This window comes from Lathyrus oleraceus, chromosome 6, assembly GCF_024323335.1.
Source record: "Lathyrus oleraceus cultivar Zhongwan6 chromosome 6, CAAS_Psat_ZW6_1.0, whole genome shotgun sequence".
Lineage (NCBI taxonomy): Eukaryota > Viridiplantae > Streptophyta > Magnoliopsida > Fabales > Fabaceae > Lathyrus > Lathyrus oleraceus.
In genome coordinates, this window is record NC_066584.1 from 327,463,822 (window position 1) to 327,482,881 (window position 19,060).

The window sequence follows — 19,060 nt, forward strand, 5'->3', positions numbered from 1 at the left end:
TTGACTATAGTACCTCTGAAAACATTGATCAATTCACATGTTGTTGCTACTTCCTTGCAAGGCACCCCTTGTCCCAAGGCTTTCACCCAACTGAATTAATCCCAAGTGCATGATCATGTAACCAACAATGCCGCTTCAACATATAGCAAAGAAATTTTTTCCATAGGCCGACCTGTAGTTCTATGTGTCGACATATAGCCAATTTTTTTTCCAATGGTCGACCTATAGTTCTATGTGTCGATCTGTGCTGCTATTTTTCACAAAATTGATTTTTCGTGCATGTTTGATGTATGAGACATTTCCCACATTATTTTCAAATACTTTTATGCTTCCTAATACTAAGATTCACATAGAGATTCAGAGGATACAATTCAATATACATTTACCCTAAAGTATCCTAGTTTTGACATCATACAAAACACATGTAATGGAAGTTGCATTCACACAATCTTGAATTAACTTTTTGATTTTTTGTTTTAAATGGTGACAACCATCGATGTGATCTACCTATTCTAGAACAATAAGAGTCAAAATATTTAAGTGAGTGTGAATGATACAAAAATTATGTTCTTAATGAGTAGCAATTGCCAATTTATTCATTTGTCATTATCACACATATCTCTCTTATTAGTTAGGGACAATAAATAGCCATCAAATCCCCCTTTCTTTTAAGACCGAACATTTATGATTGTTAATACACTCTTAAAATTATGTCTACCTATTAAAGTGTATTTACTACCAAATAAATGTGCATGCTTTGAACCCACCTAAGTCACTTCATACTGTTCGTACTCGACCTAATCACTCTATACCAGAATATGTACATGATCAAAATAGTGATTAAATATATATATATATATATATATATATATATATATATATATATATATATATATATATATATATATATATATATATATATATATATATATATATATATTCTATCTTTCATGAGACTCAAAAGAAGAAAGTGTTTTTGAAGACAAACCTTAATATACATTAAAATAAAATAAAAAACAATAAGAATATAGTGTTAAACAAAGTATAAATTCAAAAGAAGCCATTTATATTTACTTCACCTAATTGAAAAAAGAGCAATGTTGTTCTTAATTTAAGTTTATATTAAACATTATTCACCATATTTATATACTAAATAATATTTTTATTTTTTAAATTATTTTAATAAAATAAATTATTTTTAATGTGAGAACTTAGTTAAAGTAAACTATATAATTTATCCGTTATTGAAGTAGTAATTTGGTTAACTTTTATTTTTGTGGTCATGGAAATAGTAGATTTGATTAACTTATATTTTTGCAATTAATTTAATAATAGAATAAAAATACTTTTTATAAATATTATTATTTTTATTTATAAAAAATAATGTCCATCTTAGTGTTTGATTTAAATATTTGGTTTTAAAAAAAAATTCAAAGTTCGTCAAGTCCATACTTCTTCAAAAATGCCGTCTCGAATATGTTTTTTAGGTAAATAGTAAAATACTAATATTTTCTCTTGCTTTCTTTCTTTGATTCCTTTTCCGTACCAGAAAAGAAAAAAGGCGGTTTCCCCTGATAAACAGTGGGCTACTACAAAATACAATGCACGCAACCAACTAAAACATCTCCTAATCACATGCTTAACATAAACGCCGATCCTCTTTCCGCCACGTCACCAACCCGGTTTTCAATTACAACTTTTCATTTTACTCCCATCATCAAAAAAAGGACGTCTCATTTGACTTCTTTTTTTCTCAACCAAAATTTCCACACAATATATAAACACTAAAAACCTCTTCTCTAGCCACATTCTCATTTTTTCTTCCATTTCTCTTTCTTCAAAATCTTTTCATTTTTCTTCATCTTCCCTCTCCCACGCTACAATGGCGGATGCTCAAACACAAATCGAATCTATCAAGAAATGGGTCAGCCAACACAAACTCCGCACTGTTGGTAAATTTCTCAACAATTTCCTTTTATTTTTGTCTGTTTCGTGTAATTTTCAATAAAATTGATTTTAGGTCATTGTTTTGTTTTGATGAATAATGTTAATTTGCTTTCGAATTCTGTGATTTTTGTGATCAGGTTGTTTGTGGCTTAGTTGTATTACGGGTTCAATTGCGTATAATTGGTCTCGACCTAACATGAAAACCAGTGTTAAAATCATTCACGCCAGGTTTATTACAATTCCAATTTTTTCAATTATGGTTTCCTATTGAATGCAGATTATCTTGATTTTTATTTGCTATGAGCATAAATAACCCTCTTTTTTCATTATCAAAATTGGATTGATTTTGTTCCATGACTATATGCTACTCTGGTTCCCTTTGCTGTGGTTTTCGTTTTTGCATGAGTAGTCCCGGGTTGAAAAATTGGTTTTGAATGTATTGATTCTGATACTAGATTTTGATTAATGAGTTGAATCTATCTGTTTAGGTAAAAGTGAATTGAACAATTAAGTGGAGGTTAGATTTGTTTGCTATGAATCTCAACTTCAAGTTAGAATTTATTTTGGGGTTACAATTGCTTTCCCTTCATGGAACCCAAACACTCAAAGTTGTATCAAAAGCAATTTATGGTTTGAATCGTTTTTTAAATCAATTGTGTTTAAAATCAATTTTACCTCTCATAAAAGTGAATCCAAATATGTAATTCCTTTTGTTAACATTGTGTTCGAGTCTTTGAGTCTAGAGAAATATTGTGTTTTGCATTAAGTTACACTTTTTCCAAATCATTTGTGACTAAGCATTGCGTTTCCTTGTTTTCGTTTTGGCATGATGCTAATTCAACTTTTCCCTCAAGTGAATAATAAAAAACAGCTAGAACAATTGAAATATCAGATATGATTCCTTTCATTTCTAGTTCTTGAATGGAAATGGGAAAAGGGGACTTATTACTTGGTTATAGGGCATGTATTGATTATAATTTTATTGCTTTGAAACAATGCTTCTTCTGTCCTTTTCTTTTAATCTCCTTCTGTTTTGCCAATTGTATACTGACAATTCAACACAAATAACACCAAAGAGATTAAGTATTGTCATTGAAAAAATGGCTTAGTTGTCATTATTAATTAGGGATGGAAGTGGAGTGGGAAACAATGTATCATATTCACAAGATATGAGGTTATCTTCCTAGCCAGTATAGATGTCCGTGTGGTGAACTTTGATAGTTTTATTTGATATATGTTCATATTAAAGCTTCACTTTTTCTTGTGATTTTTTTCTTCGAAGTTTCTCTAGGACACCCTGCACAATTCCAAGCTTACATTTTTTGCTGATCTTTTTGAGCTATTTTGTTTCAGGTTGCATGCTCAGGGTTTTACACTGGCAGCATTAGCCGGGTGTGCATTGGTAGAATATTATGATCACAAGTCTGATGAAAGGGCTGCAAGGGATTCTAGGCGTTGAATTGAACGCAGTTAGAGTTCCTGGAATTCTTTATACTAGCGGTTCTTTCTATCTGAGATGTCTCTATTAGAATCACATGGATTGCAAATTAGGGTAGAAATAAAATACTATGATACAGATTTTAATTGCCGGGGATAATTTCTTGTTGCATATCCCATTGGATTAATTTTAGTTCAATACCAGTTTTGTTCATTTTAAAGCGAGAAACAATGGCTATCAATTCTTGATGTGAAAGTAGGCTATTGATAAATGTGTGGTTCGTTATGTATTAATCGTTTATTTATTACTTGATATTTAATGTTTGTTAACCACACAAGAAGTTTATTTCCATAGGCATGGTGTGAACTCTACCTTGTTATTAGGATTCTGTGTTAAACTTCATTTGTAACAAACACTTGGGCATGGTGTGAACTCGTATTTCATGTTTTTGAAAATATCCAATTATAATATCAGCATGCTGAAAACCCAAATTGGGTATTTGGAAGCAAGAGAAGGGTGAAAGCGAATGTGAAAACCAAATTGATTTGTTAGCTTTTTGTTTATTAATTTTCCTATTGGTTATTAGCGTGTGTTTGGTTCAAATGAGGGAGAGGGGAGGGGGAGGGGGAGGGGGAGGGGGAGGGGGAGGGATTTTAATGGAGGAGAGGGAAGTGTGTTTGGTTCAAATGAGGGAGGGGGAGGGGAGGGAATTTTTTATTTTATATATATATATATATATATATATATATATTTGACTCAAGAGAGCAAAGGGGAGCATAAGGAAGATTTTATTTGAAAATATGTATGGTTTATGAGAGGGAGGAGGCATGGTAACATAACTCCGGGTACTCACTCGGACCCGTCCCGAAGTTGACGGGGAAAACCCGCTTTGACTGGGTTTGGGTTCGGGTTTGGATTTTTTCCCGATTATAAAATATGGGGACGGGTCGGATAATGGGGGCATTAGTACCCGTCCCGAACCCGTCCCGTTTATTTCATTATGTATATTATTATTTATTTTTGATAATTTAAAATAATAAATATGTGTTTAATGTTTTGATATTTTAATTTGAATTTATTATTTAAAATATTTGAAATGTACGTATGAAATTTTTTTAGATCGTCTTATTTTATTATTTGTAATGTAATTTTATTTTGGAAAAAATAAATATTTTTATTAAAAAAAATATATTTTATTAAATGAATGGTGACGAGTTGGGGATACCCGAACCCAATCTGAACCCGTTTAGGACGATTTTAGGGTTTGATTCTTCATCCCCGTTTGGATTTGGGGCGGGGAACGGAGATTGTTTGAGGATTTGGGTTTGAGTTTGGGGAGGTAAAAACCGTCTCCGACCCGCCCCGCCTTGATTTTACTAAAAATTTATATTTTTATCCTTATAATCTTATATAATTGATATGATATTTAAATATAAAAAATATATAAATAATTTATTAGCAATAAAATCTATAATATTGAGGAATTAAAAAAGTTATAACTTATCAAAACTAATTGATTACATTTTATTCGTATTATAATTATCCTACACAAATTAAAATGTGTTTATAATCATTATTGTTATACACAGGAAAAAAATTATATTATCAATGCATCACAATCATTCATTTATATTATTTTTTAAATAGTTAAAAATTAATTTAAAAACAAATAAATTGACTGAAGTAATAAAGAAAAATCACACGTAAGAAAAATAGAATCACGGAAGAAAATAATAATTTTAAAATACTAAAATAAAATTGAGAATATTTTAGTAAATTTAATAATTTATTAAATATCAAAATTCATATTGTCTCTTTTTTCCCTCCAAATTCTTCCAATTTGGACTGATGAAAAAATAGTATGTTTCGGAGGGTTTTGCCTCCTCTCTCCTCCTCTCCTAAAAATTAAATCAAATATATTTTATTAGAAATGTCCCCTCCCCTACATATATATCAAAAAATTTCCTCAGCTCTGTTCCTATTCCTTTTCCTCCATTAAATTTACTCATCTCCCCTTTCCCGTTTGAACCGAGCACACTCTAAGAACCAACAAGAAAATTAATAAAAAGAGGTAACAAATCAATTTGTTTTTAGTTGTTTTGGTATAAGATGAAGTCTTATAAACTATTATTTCGTTTCAAAATAATTCTTATTTTAGTAAATAAAATTTGTTTTAAAATGAATGTCATTATCATATTTTAATGTAGAAATAATTGTTATTTTCTTAATTATATTTTTTAATTATTATCACATACACTATTTCTAATACATTTATAAAATTAATTTAATAAAAGTGTAATATTTCATAATAATATATAGGGATTAATTACTGTGAGTATAAAATTTTTTACACGATCGATTCATCACCGTCACTCGTTTGCATTACTTTATAGGTTTTTAAAATAAAAGTCAAACTTATTTCAATATCCAACGGATAAGATTAAGTGACAGTGTAAAATCCTTTTACACTATCAGTGTATATCAATTAAATCTTAATATTATTGTATTTTTTAATCTATAAAAAAAAACTTAATTGATATTCATTTTAAAATATATTGAGTATAATTTTTAGCTTCCTACTAAGAAATTATAAGCATATATGTTCAAATTTGAGTAGGATATTTATTTAACATTATTAATATATAATGATGTATATAAAAAGATTAGTGTGGATTTTCCGTAATATCTTGGTGGGTTGCATAGTTTTTTTAGAGCTTCTTAGCGCATCATCTAAGTTTCGACCATATCACGCGAATTTTTACAAATGCCTTTTGTTTTCAGAGATACATCTCCGGATGCATTCTAAACACACTCAAGTGAGACTATCCAGAGTGACGCCTTATTGTTTGATTTATTTTATTCCGGAGATTCATCTCCGAAAATTTCCCATAGTTACATTTCCGTAAGCCAGAGTAATCAGTACCAGATCCAAAAATAATAAATTTTCCAAAATTAAAATTAAGATTCATAAAATAAAATTAGGATTACATAGATGAGTTCAACATAAAATGCAACATTACACTTCAATATTCACGTGAATGATTCAACATCTTCAGAATATCTTCGATCAATCTTGAAATCGTCGCTTCCAACTCGAGCGGAACTTTTGTTTCGAAACAGACCACATAGCCCTAACATTATCAGTCATGCATAAATAATTTTCTCCTCACTTGATCAAGAATTGTGCTTTCAACATATTTCAACAAATCTGGATACTTTTCATACACTTTCCTGAAATGCATAACAAAATCAGCATATAGTTCTTTTGTGGAAGAATTTATTATACGATTTCATGCATCAATTATTATTTTCACAACCACAAACGCCTTCACCATTTTTCCATCTTTGGAATCTATTTGTTTCGTCCCTACCGCGGGTTTAACCCGACTTCTCACATTCTTTGTTATGTGATACCTACAAAGTAATGCATTATAATAAGAAAATACATTTGTAACTAAATTCATCAATGCGATATCGGGATCGGTAACAATCGCTTTAAACATCTCACCTTGATCCTTCAACAGTGTCTGACACGCCTCTAACGCCCAAGTAAAGTTGTCATCTTTTTCACAATCAAGAAATGTAAACCCAACGAAAATATGTCTTCTCAGTTGAGGTAACACCAACCATCTCCAATAATGGAAGTATATATTTATTGGGCTTGTAGGTTAAATCAAGTATGAGCCCTGTAGGAAACGTGTTGAGCAACTTTAGAGAATCAGGATGAGTCTAAAATATATCTCTAACAGTAACTCCATCCTCACACATTCAGTACATAGACACATAATTGTTATCATCCAACAGTTTCAAGAGTTGTTGCATCTCAGTTCTATCCCCTTAAGCGCCTTGTTAGTTAGGTACCGAATTGTCATACGGTGAACTGACTTTGATGTGTTTTTGCTTTGTAAAGCAAATGTCGCGGTTAGCAAGAGTCGCCACCGACTTTTCTTTTATCCAATGAGGAAAGGCGGAAAAGAACAGGAAAGACCTTAATTTAGATTTTGGGTTCGGGAGATACATTATACAAAGGGAAGGTGTTAGCACCCTTTGTATCCATGGTTATCCATGGGCTCTTAATTGCTTGATCACTTATGTTTGTCTGAAAAAAGTGGTTGTGAATTGTTTAGAAAATGTTTTGAAAAGAGAATTTAACTTTGTAATGATTCTTGCATGAATGTATACAAAGTGGTTATCTCGTTTAGTTTTGAAAGTTGTTTAGAAAAATATAACTCGGTAGTGATTCTAGTATGAATGTATACCAAGTGGTGATTTTCTAAAAGATGTTTTGAAAGGTGTGGGGTGTGAAAAATATTTTAGGTTGTGAGCCAGCAATTAAGAGTTATACCTTCCTAGGGTCTTTATGGGCATTTCCTATCCTTATGAGGGTAAAACTGTCCTTACTATTGAGAAGTAAGTAGTCTTGTCCTTTTGGATTTAAGGGTCATCGTAGGGTCATCGATTGGTCATTGAAGGCAACATTTGTAAGGATACCTTAGCATTCGAAGGCACGATCATCATTTAACCGTAGGCCACACCGAAGGGTCATCGAGGGACAAAATCATATATTTGAAGGCAACACCGAGGGACTATGATTTATTTTATGATGATTTAATCGAAGGGTCTTGGCTAAGTATATCCCCACATTCGCGGGACATGACCATTATACCGTAACACCGTAGGGCAACAAAGAGAGGTCCAAGATCACATATTCAAAGGCCGTATTTTACAATCAATTAGGTAATTAGGAGGAATTCCCACATTAAAATTAATACATTAAGATCAATTAAGCAATTTAGGGTGGATCTTTGCCATAAAATTAATACATTAAAATCAATTGAGTAATTCATAGTGAATCTCCACAAGGGTATCCCACAAATAAAGTGGAATACCTAACCAACAATCTTTTCCTGGGGGTATGTGAACCTTTACAAAACTCAACAAAACATGTCAGAACACCAAATCAGGGTGCAATCGAGGATTACACCACACAAAAAATCACAACAGTAAATTGTAAGAACAAAATTGTTCTACAACAGATTCCTTGATTTTGATGATAACAAAGGATGAAACCAAAAATGGCACCCTAACGAAAAGTTTCTAAGTGTGCAGGGTTCTAAAGAAAGAAGAAATAAATCTGATGATGTCATCAGATGCACAACAAGATCAGATACAAATTATCAAGTATCAGAAGCATCTAAAGTGGAATCTCGTTTCAAGAAGCTCTGACTCTGGACAAAACTGCAAAGTATCAGAAGCATCTGAACATGAAGTAAAGTCTAGAAGCTCTGATTCTGAACAAATGCCTTCTGTAAACTCTGGAATTTATCAGCGCTATCTGAACTCTCAAGAAATATCATCAGAAGCCAGATCCCAAGTTTCTCCAGATACACGAAGACTCTAATCAGATTTGTTAATCATGATGAAGTAACGTTTAAGCCAAGTTAAAGTTCTGCAAATGGATTTCCTCAATTAGAAAGAGACGTTAATCTCCTCTTCCAAGAGAGAAAATACTACTTGTGGTAAGTAGTCACTTCTAAGAGTAAAAGTCTCCTGCATAAGCTATTTATGGAATGGCGTAATTACATCTCATTATCCACCAGATTCAACTCTACTTCAACTCTTTTCAACACTACTTCAACTCCTATATAAAGAGAAGAAATCAACCTTCAGTAAAAAAAAGAAATCACTAGCCAAAACTATACTGAAATTACATCACGCTCAAGAAAAACATCTTTGTTCTTCAAAGATTTTCACTAAGCTTTTGCTTATCAAGTGAAAAATTTGTTCTTAAGTTTGTAATATTTGCTTTCTTAGAAGCACTCTAGATTACACATCTTGTATCTAATTTTTATTTGATTTCCTCAAGTGACTCTTTGTAGTCTGTAGACTTGAGAGGACTAAGAGATTTTCTTCTCTCTTAGGGGTTGTTTGTAATCTTTCAAGATTAGTGGATTAAGTCCTTGTTGAAGGCGAAATCACCTTGGCCGGGTGGACTGGAGTAGCTTTGTGTTATAAGCGAACCAGTATAAAATCATTGTGTGATTTCATTTTGCAAAAGCGCTTATTTTTCAAACAATTCAAACCCCCCCTTTCTTGTTTTTCTCACCTTCAATTGGTATCAGAGCTCCGGCTCTGTTATTGATTTTCAAATCAAACACTTAACCGTGTAGAGAGATCCAGTGCGAGAAAAACAAATGGCTCACTCAAATGAAAGAGATTCTTACAATGCTAAACCTCCTGTTTTTGATGGAGAAAAATTTGATTACTGGAAAGACAGAATCGAAAGTTTCTTTCTGGGTTATGATGCTGACCTCTGGGACATTGTCATAGATGGATACAAACCTCCAGTCTCAAATGGAGCTGAAGTTCCCAGAAGCAAAATGTCAGAAGATCAGAAACGTGAGTTCAAAAATCATCACAAGGCCAGAACAATACTTCTAAATGCTATATCATACAACGAATATGAAAAGATCACCAACAGAGAGACGGCTAAAGATATACTTGACTCTCTGAAGATGACCCATGAAGGAAACTCCCAAGTCAAGGAGACGAAGGCTCTGGCGCTGATCCAGAAATATGAAGCCTTCAAGATGGAAGATGACGAAGCTATAGAAGCTATGTTTTCCAGATTCCAAACTCTTATTGCAGGTCTTAAAGTGCTAGACAAAGGATACACGACTGCAGATCATGTTAAGAAGATAGTCAGAAGTCTGCCAAAGAAATGGAGACCAATGGTTACTGCTCTGAAGTTATCAAAGGATCTGAACAATATCAGTCTTGAAGAACTTGTTAGTTCTCTCAGAAGCCATGAGATAGAACTAGAGGAGGATGAGCCTCAGAAAAGGAACAAGTCAGTGGCGCTGAAGTCCAGACCTGAAAGACGGAAGTCAGACAGAACCAAAGCCCTTCAAGCAGAAACTGCAGACACTGATGACTCTGAATCTGAAGACTCTGATGATGAAGAAGAACTGTCCCTACTAACCAGAAGAGTTAAGCAACTCTGGAAAAGGAGGAACAACAACAACTTCAGAAGATCAAGACCCAGAGGGGATCGATCAGAGTCAACTTCAAAAGGTAAACCTAACAAAGATATTACCTGCTTTGAATGTAAAGAAACAGGTCATTACAGAAATGAATGCCCCAAGCTGAAGAAAGATAACTCTAAGAAAGAAAGCTTCAAGAAAAATACCTTCAGAACAAAGAAGGGATTAATGGCCACCTGGGACGACAGTGAATCCGAATCATCAGAATCTGACTCTGATGAACAGGCCAACGTAGCTCTTATGGCTACCACATCCAGCAGCTCAGATGAAGAATCTGAAGAGGTATTTTCTGAACTTTCTAGATCTGACTTAGAATCATGTTTATCAGAAACTCTTACCTCTCTTCAGAAATTAAAACAAAAAGTTAAAGACATTAAAGGCCTTCTTAAAGCAAAATCTGAAGTATGTAGTAGACTTGAGACAACAATTCTAGCACGAGATGATACTATCAGATCTCTAACGATAGAAAGAGATGGAGCCAAAACAAAAAGCTTAGAATTAGAAGAAACGTTGTCTCAAGCACCACAAACTTCAAATGAAATTATTTACAAATATGAAGAAGCCTTTCAACAATTTCTGAAGAATGGGATAGATAGGAGTATTATGGCATCCATGATTTATGGAGTAGGTCAGAATAATAAAAGGGGAATTGGGTATGATTCTGAGGAAAATAAAACCTCTACTAGTAACCAGCTTAAATCTCCGTTTTCATATCATTACACACACACACAAGAACAAAAATTTAAGAATGATAGAAGACCCAAAGTTATAAGAAACTCTGGGAAGACTAATCTAAAAGGACCCAAGAGATTCTGGGTACCGAAAGATAAGATTATCTATGTTGCAGATATCCTATGCAGCAAAGTTCAGACACCAGTCATGGTACCTGGACTCTGGATGCTCGCGACATATGACGGGAAGAAAGTCTATGTTCCAAAGCCTGGAACTTAAAGACGCTGGATTTGTAGGCTTCGGAGGAGATCAGAAAGGAAGGATCAGAGGCTCCGGAACTATTGGTAATGGTACTCTTCCCTCTATATCTGATGTTCTTTATGTAGAAGGATTAATGCATAACTTGTTATCCATAAGTCAATTAAGTGATAACGGTTATGATGTAATCTTTAATCAAAAAACGTGTAAAGCCATTAGTCAGAACGATGGCTCTGTCCTTTTCACAGGCAAGAGGAAAAACAACATTTATAAAATAAATCTTTCTGATTTAAAAGATCAAAATGTTAAATGTTTAATGTCAGTTCACAAAGAGCAATGGGTATGGCATAGACGCTTAGGCCACATTAGCATGAGAAAACTTTCTCAGCTAACTAAACTTGAGTTAGTCAGAGGCCTGCCTAAACTGAAGTTTTCTTCAGATGCTCTGTGTGAAGCTTGTCAGAAAGGAAAGTTTTCAAAAACATCTTTTAAAAAGAAAAATGTTGTTTCTACCTCTAAGCCTCTGGAGCTTCTTCACATTGACTTATTTGGTCCTGTGAAAACAGCATCAGTCAATGGAAAGAAGTATGGACTAGTAATCGTTGATGATTACAGCCGCTGGACATGGGTAAAATTCCTAAAGCACAAGAGTGAGTCTCACTCTGTATTCACCAGTTTCTGTTCTAAAGTGCAAAAAGAATTTGACTCTAAAATTGTTAGAGTCAGAAGTGATCATGGTGGAGAATTTGAAAATAAAGATTTTGAAGAACTATTTGATTCTAATGGAATATCCCATGATTTCTCCTGCCCTAGAACTCCACAACAAAATGGAGTTGTAGAGAGGAAGAATAGGACACTCCAGGAGATGGCCAGAACCATGATCAATGAAACAAATGTAGCAAAGCACTTTTGGGCAGAAGCTGTAAATACAGCGTGTTATATTCAGAATAGAATCTCTATTAGACCTATTCTGGAAAAGACTCCCTATGAACTGTGTAAGGGAAGAAAACCCAACATTTCATATTTTCATCCTTTTGGATGCATTTGTTTTATATTAAATACTAAAGAACATCTGAACAAGTTTGATTCCAAAGCACAGAAAGGTATTATGTTAGGATACTCAGAACGCTCTAAAGGCTACAGAGTATACAACACAGAAACCAAAATTGTGGAGGAATCAATTCATGTTAGATTTGATGATAAGCTTGACTCTGAAAAGTCAAAGCTAGTTGAAAAGTTTGCAGATTTAGAGATCACTCTGGTAGAATCTGAGAAAACTCCAGAAGCAACTGTCACTCCAGACTCTGAAGAAATTAAATCTCCAGAAATTCCAAGGAAAGTCAAGAGTCGTAGCAACGTATCTGAAGATTTGATTTTGGGAAACAAAGATGAACCTGTTAGAACCAGATCTACCTTCAGAACTTCTGAAGATATTCCTCTGGGACTAGTGTCTCTGATTGAGCCTACGTCCTGTGATGAAGCTCTTCAAGATAATGATTGGGTGGCAGCTATGCAAGAAGAGTTAGATCAATTCTCCAAGAATGATGTCTGGGATCTCGTTCCTAAACCCAGAGGCACTCATGTCATTGGAACCAGATGGGTTTTCAGAAACAAACTGAACGAGAAAGGAGAAGTTGTCAGAAACAAAGCACGACTGGTAGCTCAAGGTTATAGTCAACAAGAAGGTATTGATTATAATGAAACCTTTGCTCCAGTCGCGAGGTTAGAATCTATTCGTCTTCTTGTATCTTTTGCTATTAATCATTCTATCAAATTATACCAAATGGATGTCAAGAGTGCATTTCTTAATGGGTATATTTCAGAAGAAGTGTATGTCAATCAACCTCCAGGTTTTGAAAATTCAAACTTTCCAGAACATGTTTTTAAACTTAAGAAATCCTTATATGGACTTAAGCAAGCTCCCAGAGCTTGGTATGAACGCTTAAGTAATTTTCTTCTGGAACAAAATTTTATCAGAGGGAAAGTTGATTCTACACTCTTCTGTAAAAACCTTAATAATGATCTCATGATATGCCAAATTTATGTTGATGATATTATTTTTGGTTCTGCTAATATCTCTGTTTGCCAAGAATTTTCTAAGTTAATGCAGGCAGAATTTGAAATGAGTCTTATGCAAGAACTAAAGTTCTTTCTGGGAATTCAAATCAATCAAACTCCAGAAGTCACGTACATTCATCAAAGCAAGTACATTAAAGATGTTCTGAAGAAGTTTGACATGACTGAATGCAACTCTGCAAAGACTCCTATGCACCCAACTTGCATTCTGGAAAAGGAAGAGGTAAGCAACAAGGTTTGTCAGAAGCTCTATCGAGGTATGATAGGCTCTCTTCTCTATCTGACTGCTACTCGTCCTGATATTCTCTTTAGCGTCTGTCTTTGTGCCAGATTCCAATCAGATCCTAGAGAATCTCATTTAACAGCTGTTAAGAGAATTCTTAAGTATCTGAAGGGAACTCCTAACCTGGGCCTGATGTATGAGAAAACATCAGAGTATAGGCTTTCTGGTTATTGTGATGCAGACTACGCAGGAGATAGAATAGAACGAAAAAGCACATCTGGAAATTGCCAGCTTCTGGGAAACAATCTAATCTCCTGGGCTAGCAAAAGACAGTCAACAATCGCTCTATCAACTGCAGAAGCAGAATATATCTCAGCATCACTGTGCACAACTCAGATGCTCTGGATGAAACATCAACTAGAAGATCTTCAGATATTTGAGAGTAACATTCCTATCTTTTGTGATAATACTGCTGCTATTTGTTTGAGTAAGAATCCTATTTTACATTCCAGAGCCAAACACATAGAAATTAAACATCATTTTATTAGAGACTATGTTCAGAAAGGAATAGTAACGCTGAAGTTCATTGATACAGAACATCAATGGGCAGATATCTTTACTAAGCCTCTAGCTGAAGATAGATTTCTTTTCATCTTAGAAAATTTGAACATTAAAAATTGTCCTGAATGAAGTATGGCTCTGAAAAATATAAAATAAGATTCTGATAAAAACAAATATGATTCTGCCTCTGACTCTGATACTTCTACATTGTTAAGAAGATATCTGAGTTAGAAATCTTCAGAACCAATCTCTTGGTATTCCTGAAGATCAGATACATCAACACGTGGAACTCTGAAGCGTCAAACCTTAGAACTTCTAGACAGCTGTCAAGAAATTCAAAAGGCAGACGTTTGAGTTTTCCTCGAGCAGTGTGCAAACTGTGGGATTAGACATTCATTTATGAGCTGTAATCATTTTTCCCCCCAAGCGTGCCATTTTGAGTTTTGTGTCTAACGCTGGTATGTGTGTCGTTTTGCATGCGTTTTTACTTAGGTATATAAACACTTTTCTCACATTTCACACACTTATCACTCTCACTCACTCTTAAACCCTAAACCCTCTCTCGAAGTTTTCTCTGCAACTTCTTCAGTTCTTCATCCTCTTCTTCAACCTTCTTCATGAATGCTCAAGAGCAAGAAGTTTTTAACTTCTCCCAACAAATGGAATCCGCTTCTAATCCCCAAACCACAAACACTCAAACACCCACTGTTACAGGCGTTACCACAACCCCTGTTTATCAAGAACCTCACATTTTGGAACGTGAACGCCACATTCATCTTGCAACCTCCTTTGAAAATTTGGATGTACTGTGTGAATCGCTGGTTGATTTTGAGAATTTAAGAAGAAACGGTGTTGATCTTACTGAAGATCTTTACAAGCAAGGTTGGGAAAACTACTTCGACAGGCTCTATGGTCCAATCTACCCTCTTCTGGTCAAAGAATTTTGGAGACATGCTGATGCAGATGACCAGTTCATCGTTTCCTTTGTTCTGGGAGTGAAGATTGTCATCACTGAAGCATCAATTGCTTCCTTGCTGAACATGGAGACTACTGGAGGTAAAAGGATTTACAACATTCCTCCAAGGTCTAAGCGCATCACTGAGGTTATCAACCCAACTATCTTCAAAGCAAACGCTGAGGGAAATCCCTCTAAGAACAAGGAGCTTCATCAGAACCTCCGAGTTTGGCTGAAAATAATTCTGGGAACCATTCATCATCGTCCAACCTCCAACTCCTCTGATTATATTAATGCTGATCAGAAACTCATTTTATATTGCATTCAGAAAGGTATCAAGATCAATCTCCCTGTTCTTCTTTTCAAATATCTAAGGGATTCTGTCAAAGACTCCAGAAACAGCTTGAAGCCAAGATCTTACATCCCTCTGGGAAGACTGCTTTCTGATGTCTTCATTGAGCATGGATTGGTTGACCAGCTGGAAAAGGCCAAGCTAATGGATGATCTGGCTATAGAAACTGGAAGGCCTCTGAATGCCAAAAACCTGAAAAGCATGGGAATCATCAAGGAGATCAGAGTCAAGCCCACTATGGATGTGTCCTGGGAAGCTCTGAAAGATCAGAGGAAGATGCCTCATGGCCTTGAAAGGTTCTTCAAGAATGAACCTAGAGATGCCATTGCTATCTACCTTCAGCGTCTGCTGGATGAAGGTATTGATATTTCTGATTTCAGAATTGAGGACCTTTTGGATTCAGAAGAAGATTTGGTCAGATACAAAAGAGGTCTTTCTGAGAAGAAGATAGCTGAGGAAGCAAGGAAGGCAAAGAAACCCAGACTTGGAGAATCTTCTGGAACCAAAGCTCCTCTGAAAATCTCTTCTTCTGGTAAGTCTATTCCTCCTGTTACTTCTGTAATACCTATGATGGCCTCTTCTATTCCTCTCCCAACACCTCCATTATTTACAACCTCTGAAATCCCTCCTTCAACCATCAGAACCTCTCAACCTCCACCTGTTCTAAAAATTGCTCGTAATTTCACAACAACCTCTGACCCTAATCAACTATATCACCACAGCTCTTCCTCATCCTCTGAACCAGAAACACCCCCATACTTTAGTGTTTCTTCATCATCATCCACAGAACACTCTGACCCTAACTCCCCAACAATAGCTGAAATTTATGCTAAAAATTTCGCTCCACAACCCATAAGACAATCTGAAGTAACCTCACCCCTCCAAACTTCACTTCCACCACAACAAACAACAACCTTACCCTCTGAAACTCAACCATCTGATCCCTTCACCTCTAATATCACTCCACCATTTATTCCCGCTGTACCTGGACCAGACTCTGACCCATTAGACCTAAATCCTCTATATGCTTCATCCCCTAGTCTTCAACCAGACGCAGATTCTGAACTTCAAGCAGAATCTGAACCTCAACAAACTGAACCTCAACCTCTAAATCTCAGCCCTCAAAACTCTCCACCTCACTCACCTTCAATTGAACCTGAACATGAACCTGAACTTACCATACCTACCCTTGAGGAGGCCATTATACAGGTTGCAGAAGCTTCAGTCCAGAAGATCAAGTCCCTGGCTAAAAACTCTGAAGTTAGTGATGATCCTAAATCTGTTAGGACACACTGGAACAGAGTCATTAGTTGGATGACCTCTGAGTCTTATAGGCTGAAGAGTATCTCTGAACAAGTCAGAAATGGCTACATCAGAGACTCTGAGGAAAGACTCCAAGAGAGACTGGCTAGAGAAGCTGAGGCCAGAAGATTAGAGGAGGAAAGATTGGCTAAAGAAGCTGAAGAAGAAGCTAAGAGGTTAGAAGAAGAACGACTGGCAAAGGAAGCAGAACTTCTAAGGATTCAGGAAGCTGAAGCCAAGGCTCAGGCGGATGCAGAAGCTCAAGCTGCTGCTGAAGCTGAAGCTCAGCAGGCTCTGACTCAGGGGGAGTCTTCCTCTGCGATCCCTCTGATTCTTAACACTCTGAAAGAGATAAAGCAAGATCAGCAAGAGATCAAGAAAGATCAGAATGAGCTCCGGGCCAGGATGGACAAGCAAGATGCTTTGAATGAAAACATCCAGAACATGTTTGCCATGTTGCTTCAGAGACTTCCTCAACCTCCAAACCCTTAGGCACTTAGGATTTATTTTATTTGCTTGCCTAATGTTTTTTTTGCTTCTGTCTTCTTTTTAGCTCTGATACTCTTCTTTGAGTCTGATGTTTTGACTGCTGTTTGCCTCTGTGCTTTTCTATTAATGAAGTGTTGTTTTTCTCTTTATTGTCTTGTTATTTTTTTATCTACCTTTTTGATTTTGACAAAAAGGGGGAGAAATCATTAAATAGCTCTGATGAAAATCTGTCTAAAACCTTAAGCACTCTGCAACATTTGTAGAAATAGCTCTGATAAAAGAAATAGCTCTGATAAAAATAGCTCTGATTAAATAACTCTAACATAAAATTTAAGCATTTACAGAAAGTTTTCAGAAACCTAATTACTTGGAAAGCTCTGGTAAGAACTTCTGAACTCCCTAGCGCTAACTCAGGGGGAGCTTTTGTCTATCTGATCTAATATTTTATTCATGTTTCATCTGCTATTTTAAGTTGTTTTGTCATCATCAAAAAGGGGGAGATTGTAAGAACAAAATTGTTCTACAACAGATTCCTTGATTTTGATGATAACAAAGGATGAAACCAAAAATGGCACCCTAACGAAAAGTTTCTAAGTGTGCAGGGTTCTAAAGAAAGAAGAAATAAATCTGATGATGTCATCAGATGCACAACAAGATCAGATACAAATTATCAAGTATCAGAAGCATCTAAAGTGGAATCTCGTTTCAAGAAGCTCTGACTCTGGACAAAACTGCAAAGTATCAGAAGCATCTGAACATGAAGTAAAGTCTAGAAGCTCTGATTCTGAACAAATGCCTTCTGTAAACTCTGGAATTTATCAGCGCTATCTGAACTCTCAAGAAATATCATCAGAAGCCAGATCCCAAGTTTCTCCAGATACACGAAGACTCTAATCAGATTTGTTAATCATGATGAAGTAACGTTTAAGCCAAGTTAAAGTTCTGCAAATGGATTTCCTCAATTAGAAAGAGACGTTAATCTCCTCTTCCAAGAGAGAAAATACTACTTGTGGTAAGTAGTCACTTCTAAGAGTAAAAGTCTCCTGCAGAAGCTATTTATGGAATGGCGTAATTACATCTCATTATCCACCAGATTCAACTCTACTTCAACTCTTTTCAACACTACTTCAACTCCTATATAAAGAGAAGAAATCAACCTTCAGTAAAAAAAAGAAATCACTAGCCAAAACTATACTGAAATTACATCACGCTCAAGAAAAACATCTTTGTTCTTCAAAGATTTTCACTAAGCTTTTGCTTATCAAGTGAAAAATTTGTTCTTAAGTTTGTAATATTTGCTTTCTTAGAAGCACTCTAGATTACACATCTTGTATCTAATTTTTATTTGATTTCCTCAAGTGACTCTTTGTAGTCTGTAGACTTGAGAGGACTAAGAGATTTTCTTCTCTCTTAGGGGTTGTTTGTAATCTTTCAAGATTAGTGGATTAAGTCCTTGTTGAAGGCGAAATCACCTTGGCCGGGTGGACTGGAGTAGCTTTGTGTTATAAGCGAACCAGTATAAAATCATTGTGTGATTTCATTTTGCAAAAGCGCTTATTTTTCAAACAATTCAAACCCCCCCTTTCTTGTTTTTCTCACCTTCATAAATAGGGTCGGGTAAATGATGCATGGCTATGATAAAACATGAGTAAAAAATCAGAACAGAAAAATCAGCTACTGTCACGTTCGCTCCTGCCTCGCCTAGCGAAGGCCTAGCGAATACTCGCTGCATGCTCGCTTAGCG

General features: G+C 35.2%; 1 protein-coding gene across 1 annotated transcript; it reads left to right on the plus strand.

Annotated features, from left to right (window-relative positions):
• Window positions 1-1,715: 1,715 nt before the first annotated feature.
• On the plus strand, window positions 1,716-3,736 carry LOC127093113 (uncharacterized). The gene is made up of 3 exons (XM_051032013.1): window positions 1,716-1,952; window positions 2,085-2,175; window positions 3,301-3,736. The coding sequence occupies exons 1-3, from the start codon at window positions 1,883-1,885 to the stop codon at window positions 3,404-3,406; spliced, it is 267 nt and encodes an 88-aa protein (XP_050887970.1). The 5' UTR covers window positions 1,716-1,882; the 3' UTR covers window positions 3,407-3,736.
• The last annotated feature ends 15,324 nt before the right edge of the window (window positions 3,737-19,060 follow it).

Excerpts from the sequence above, each read along its gene's own strand:
- LOC127093113 (XM_051032013.1), top strand. The coding sequence starts at position 1,883 with ATGGCGGATGCTCAAACACAAATCGAATCTATCAAGAAATGGGTCAGC. Across the intron at positions 1,953-2,084 it reads ACACAAACTCCGCACTGTTG|GTTGTTTGTGGCTTAGTTGT; the intron begins GTAAATTTCTCA and ends TTTTGTGATCAG. Across the intron at positions 2,176-3,300 it reads GTTAAAATCATTCACGCCAG|GTTGCATGCTCAGGGTTTTA; the intron begins GTTTATTACAAT and ends ATTTTGTTTCAG.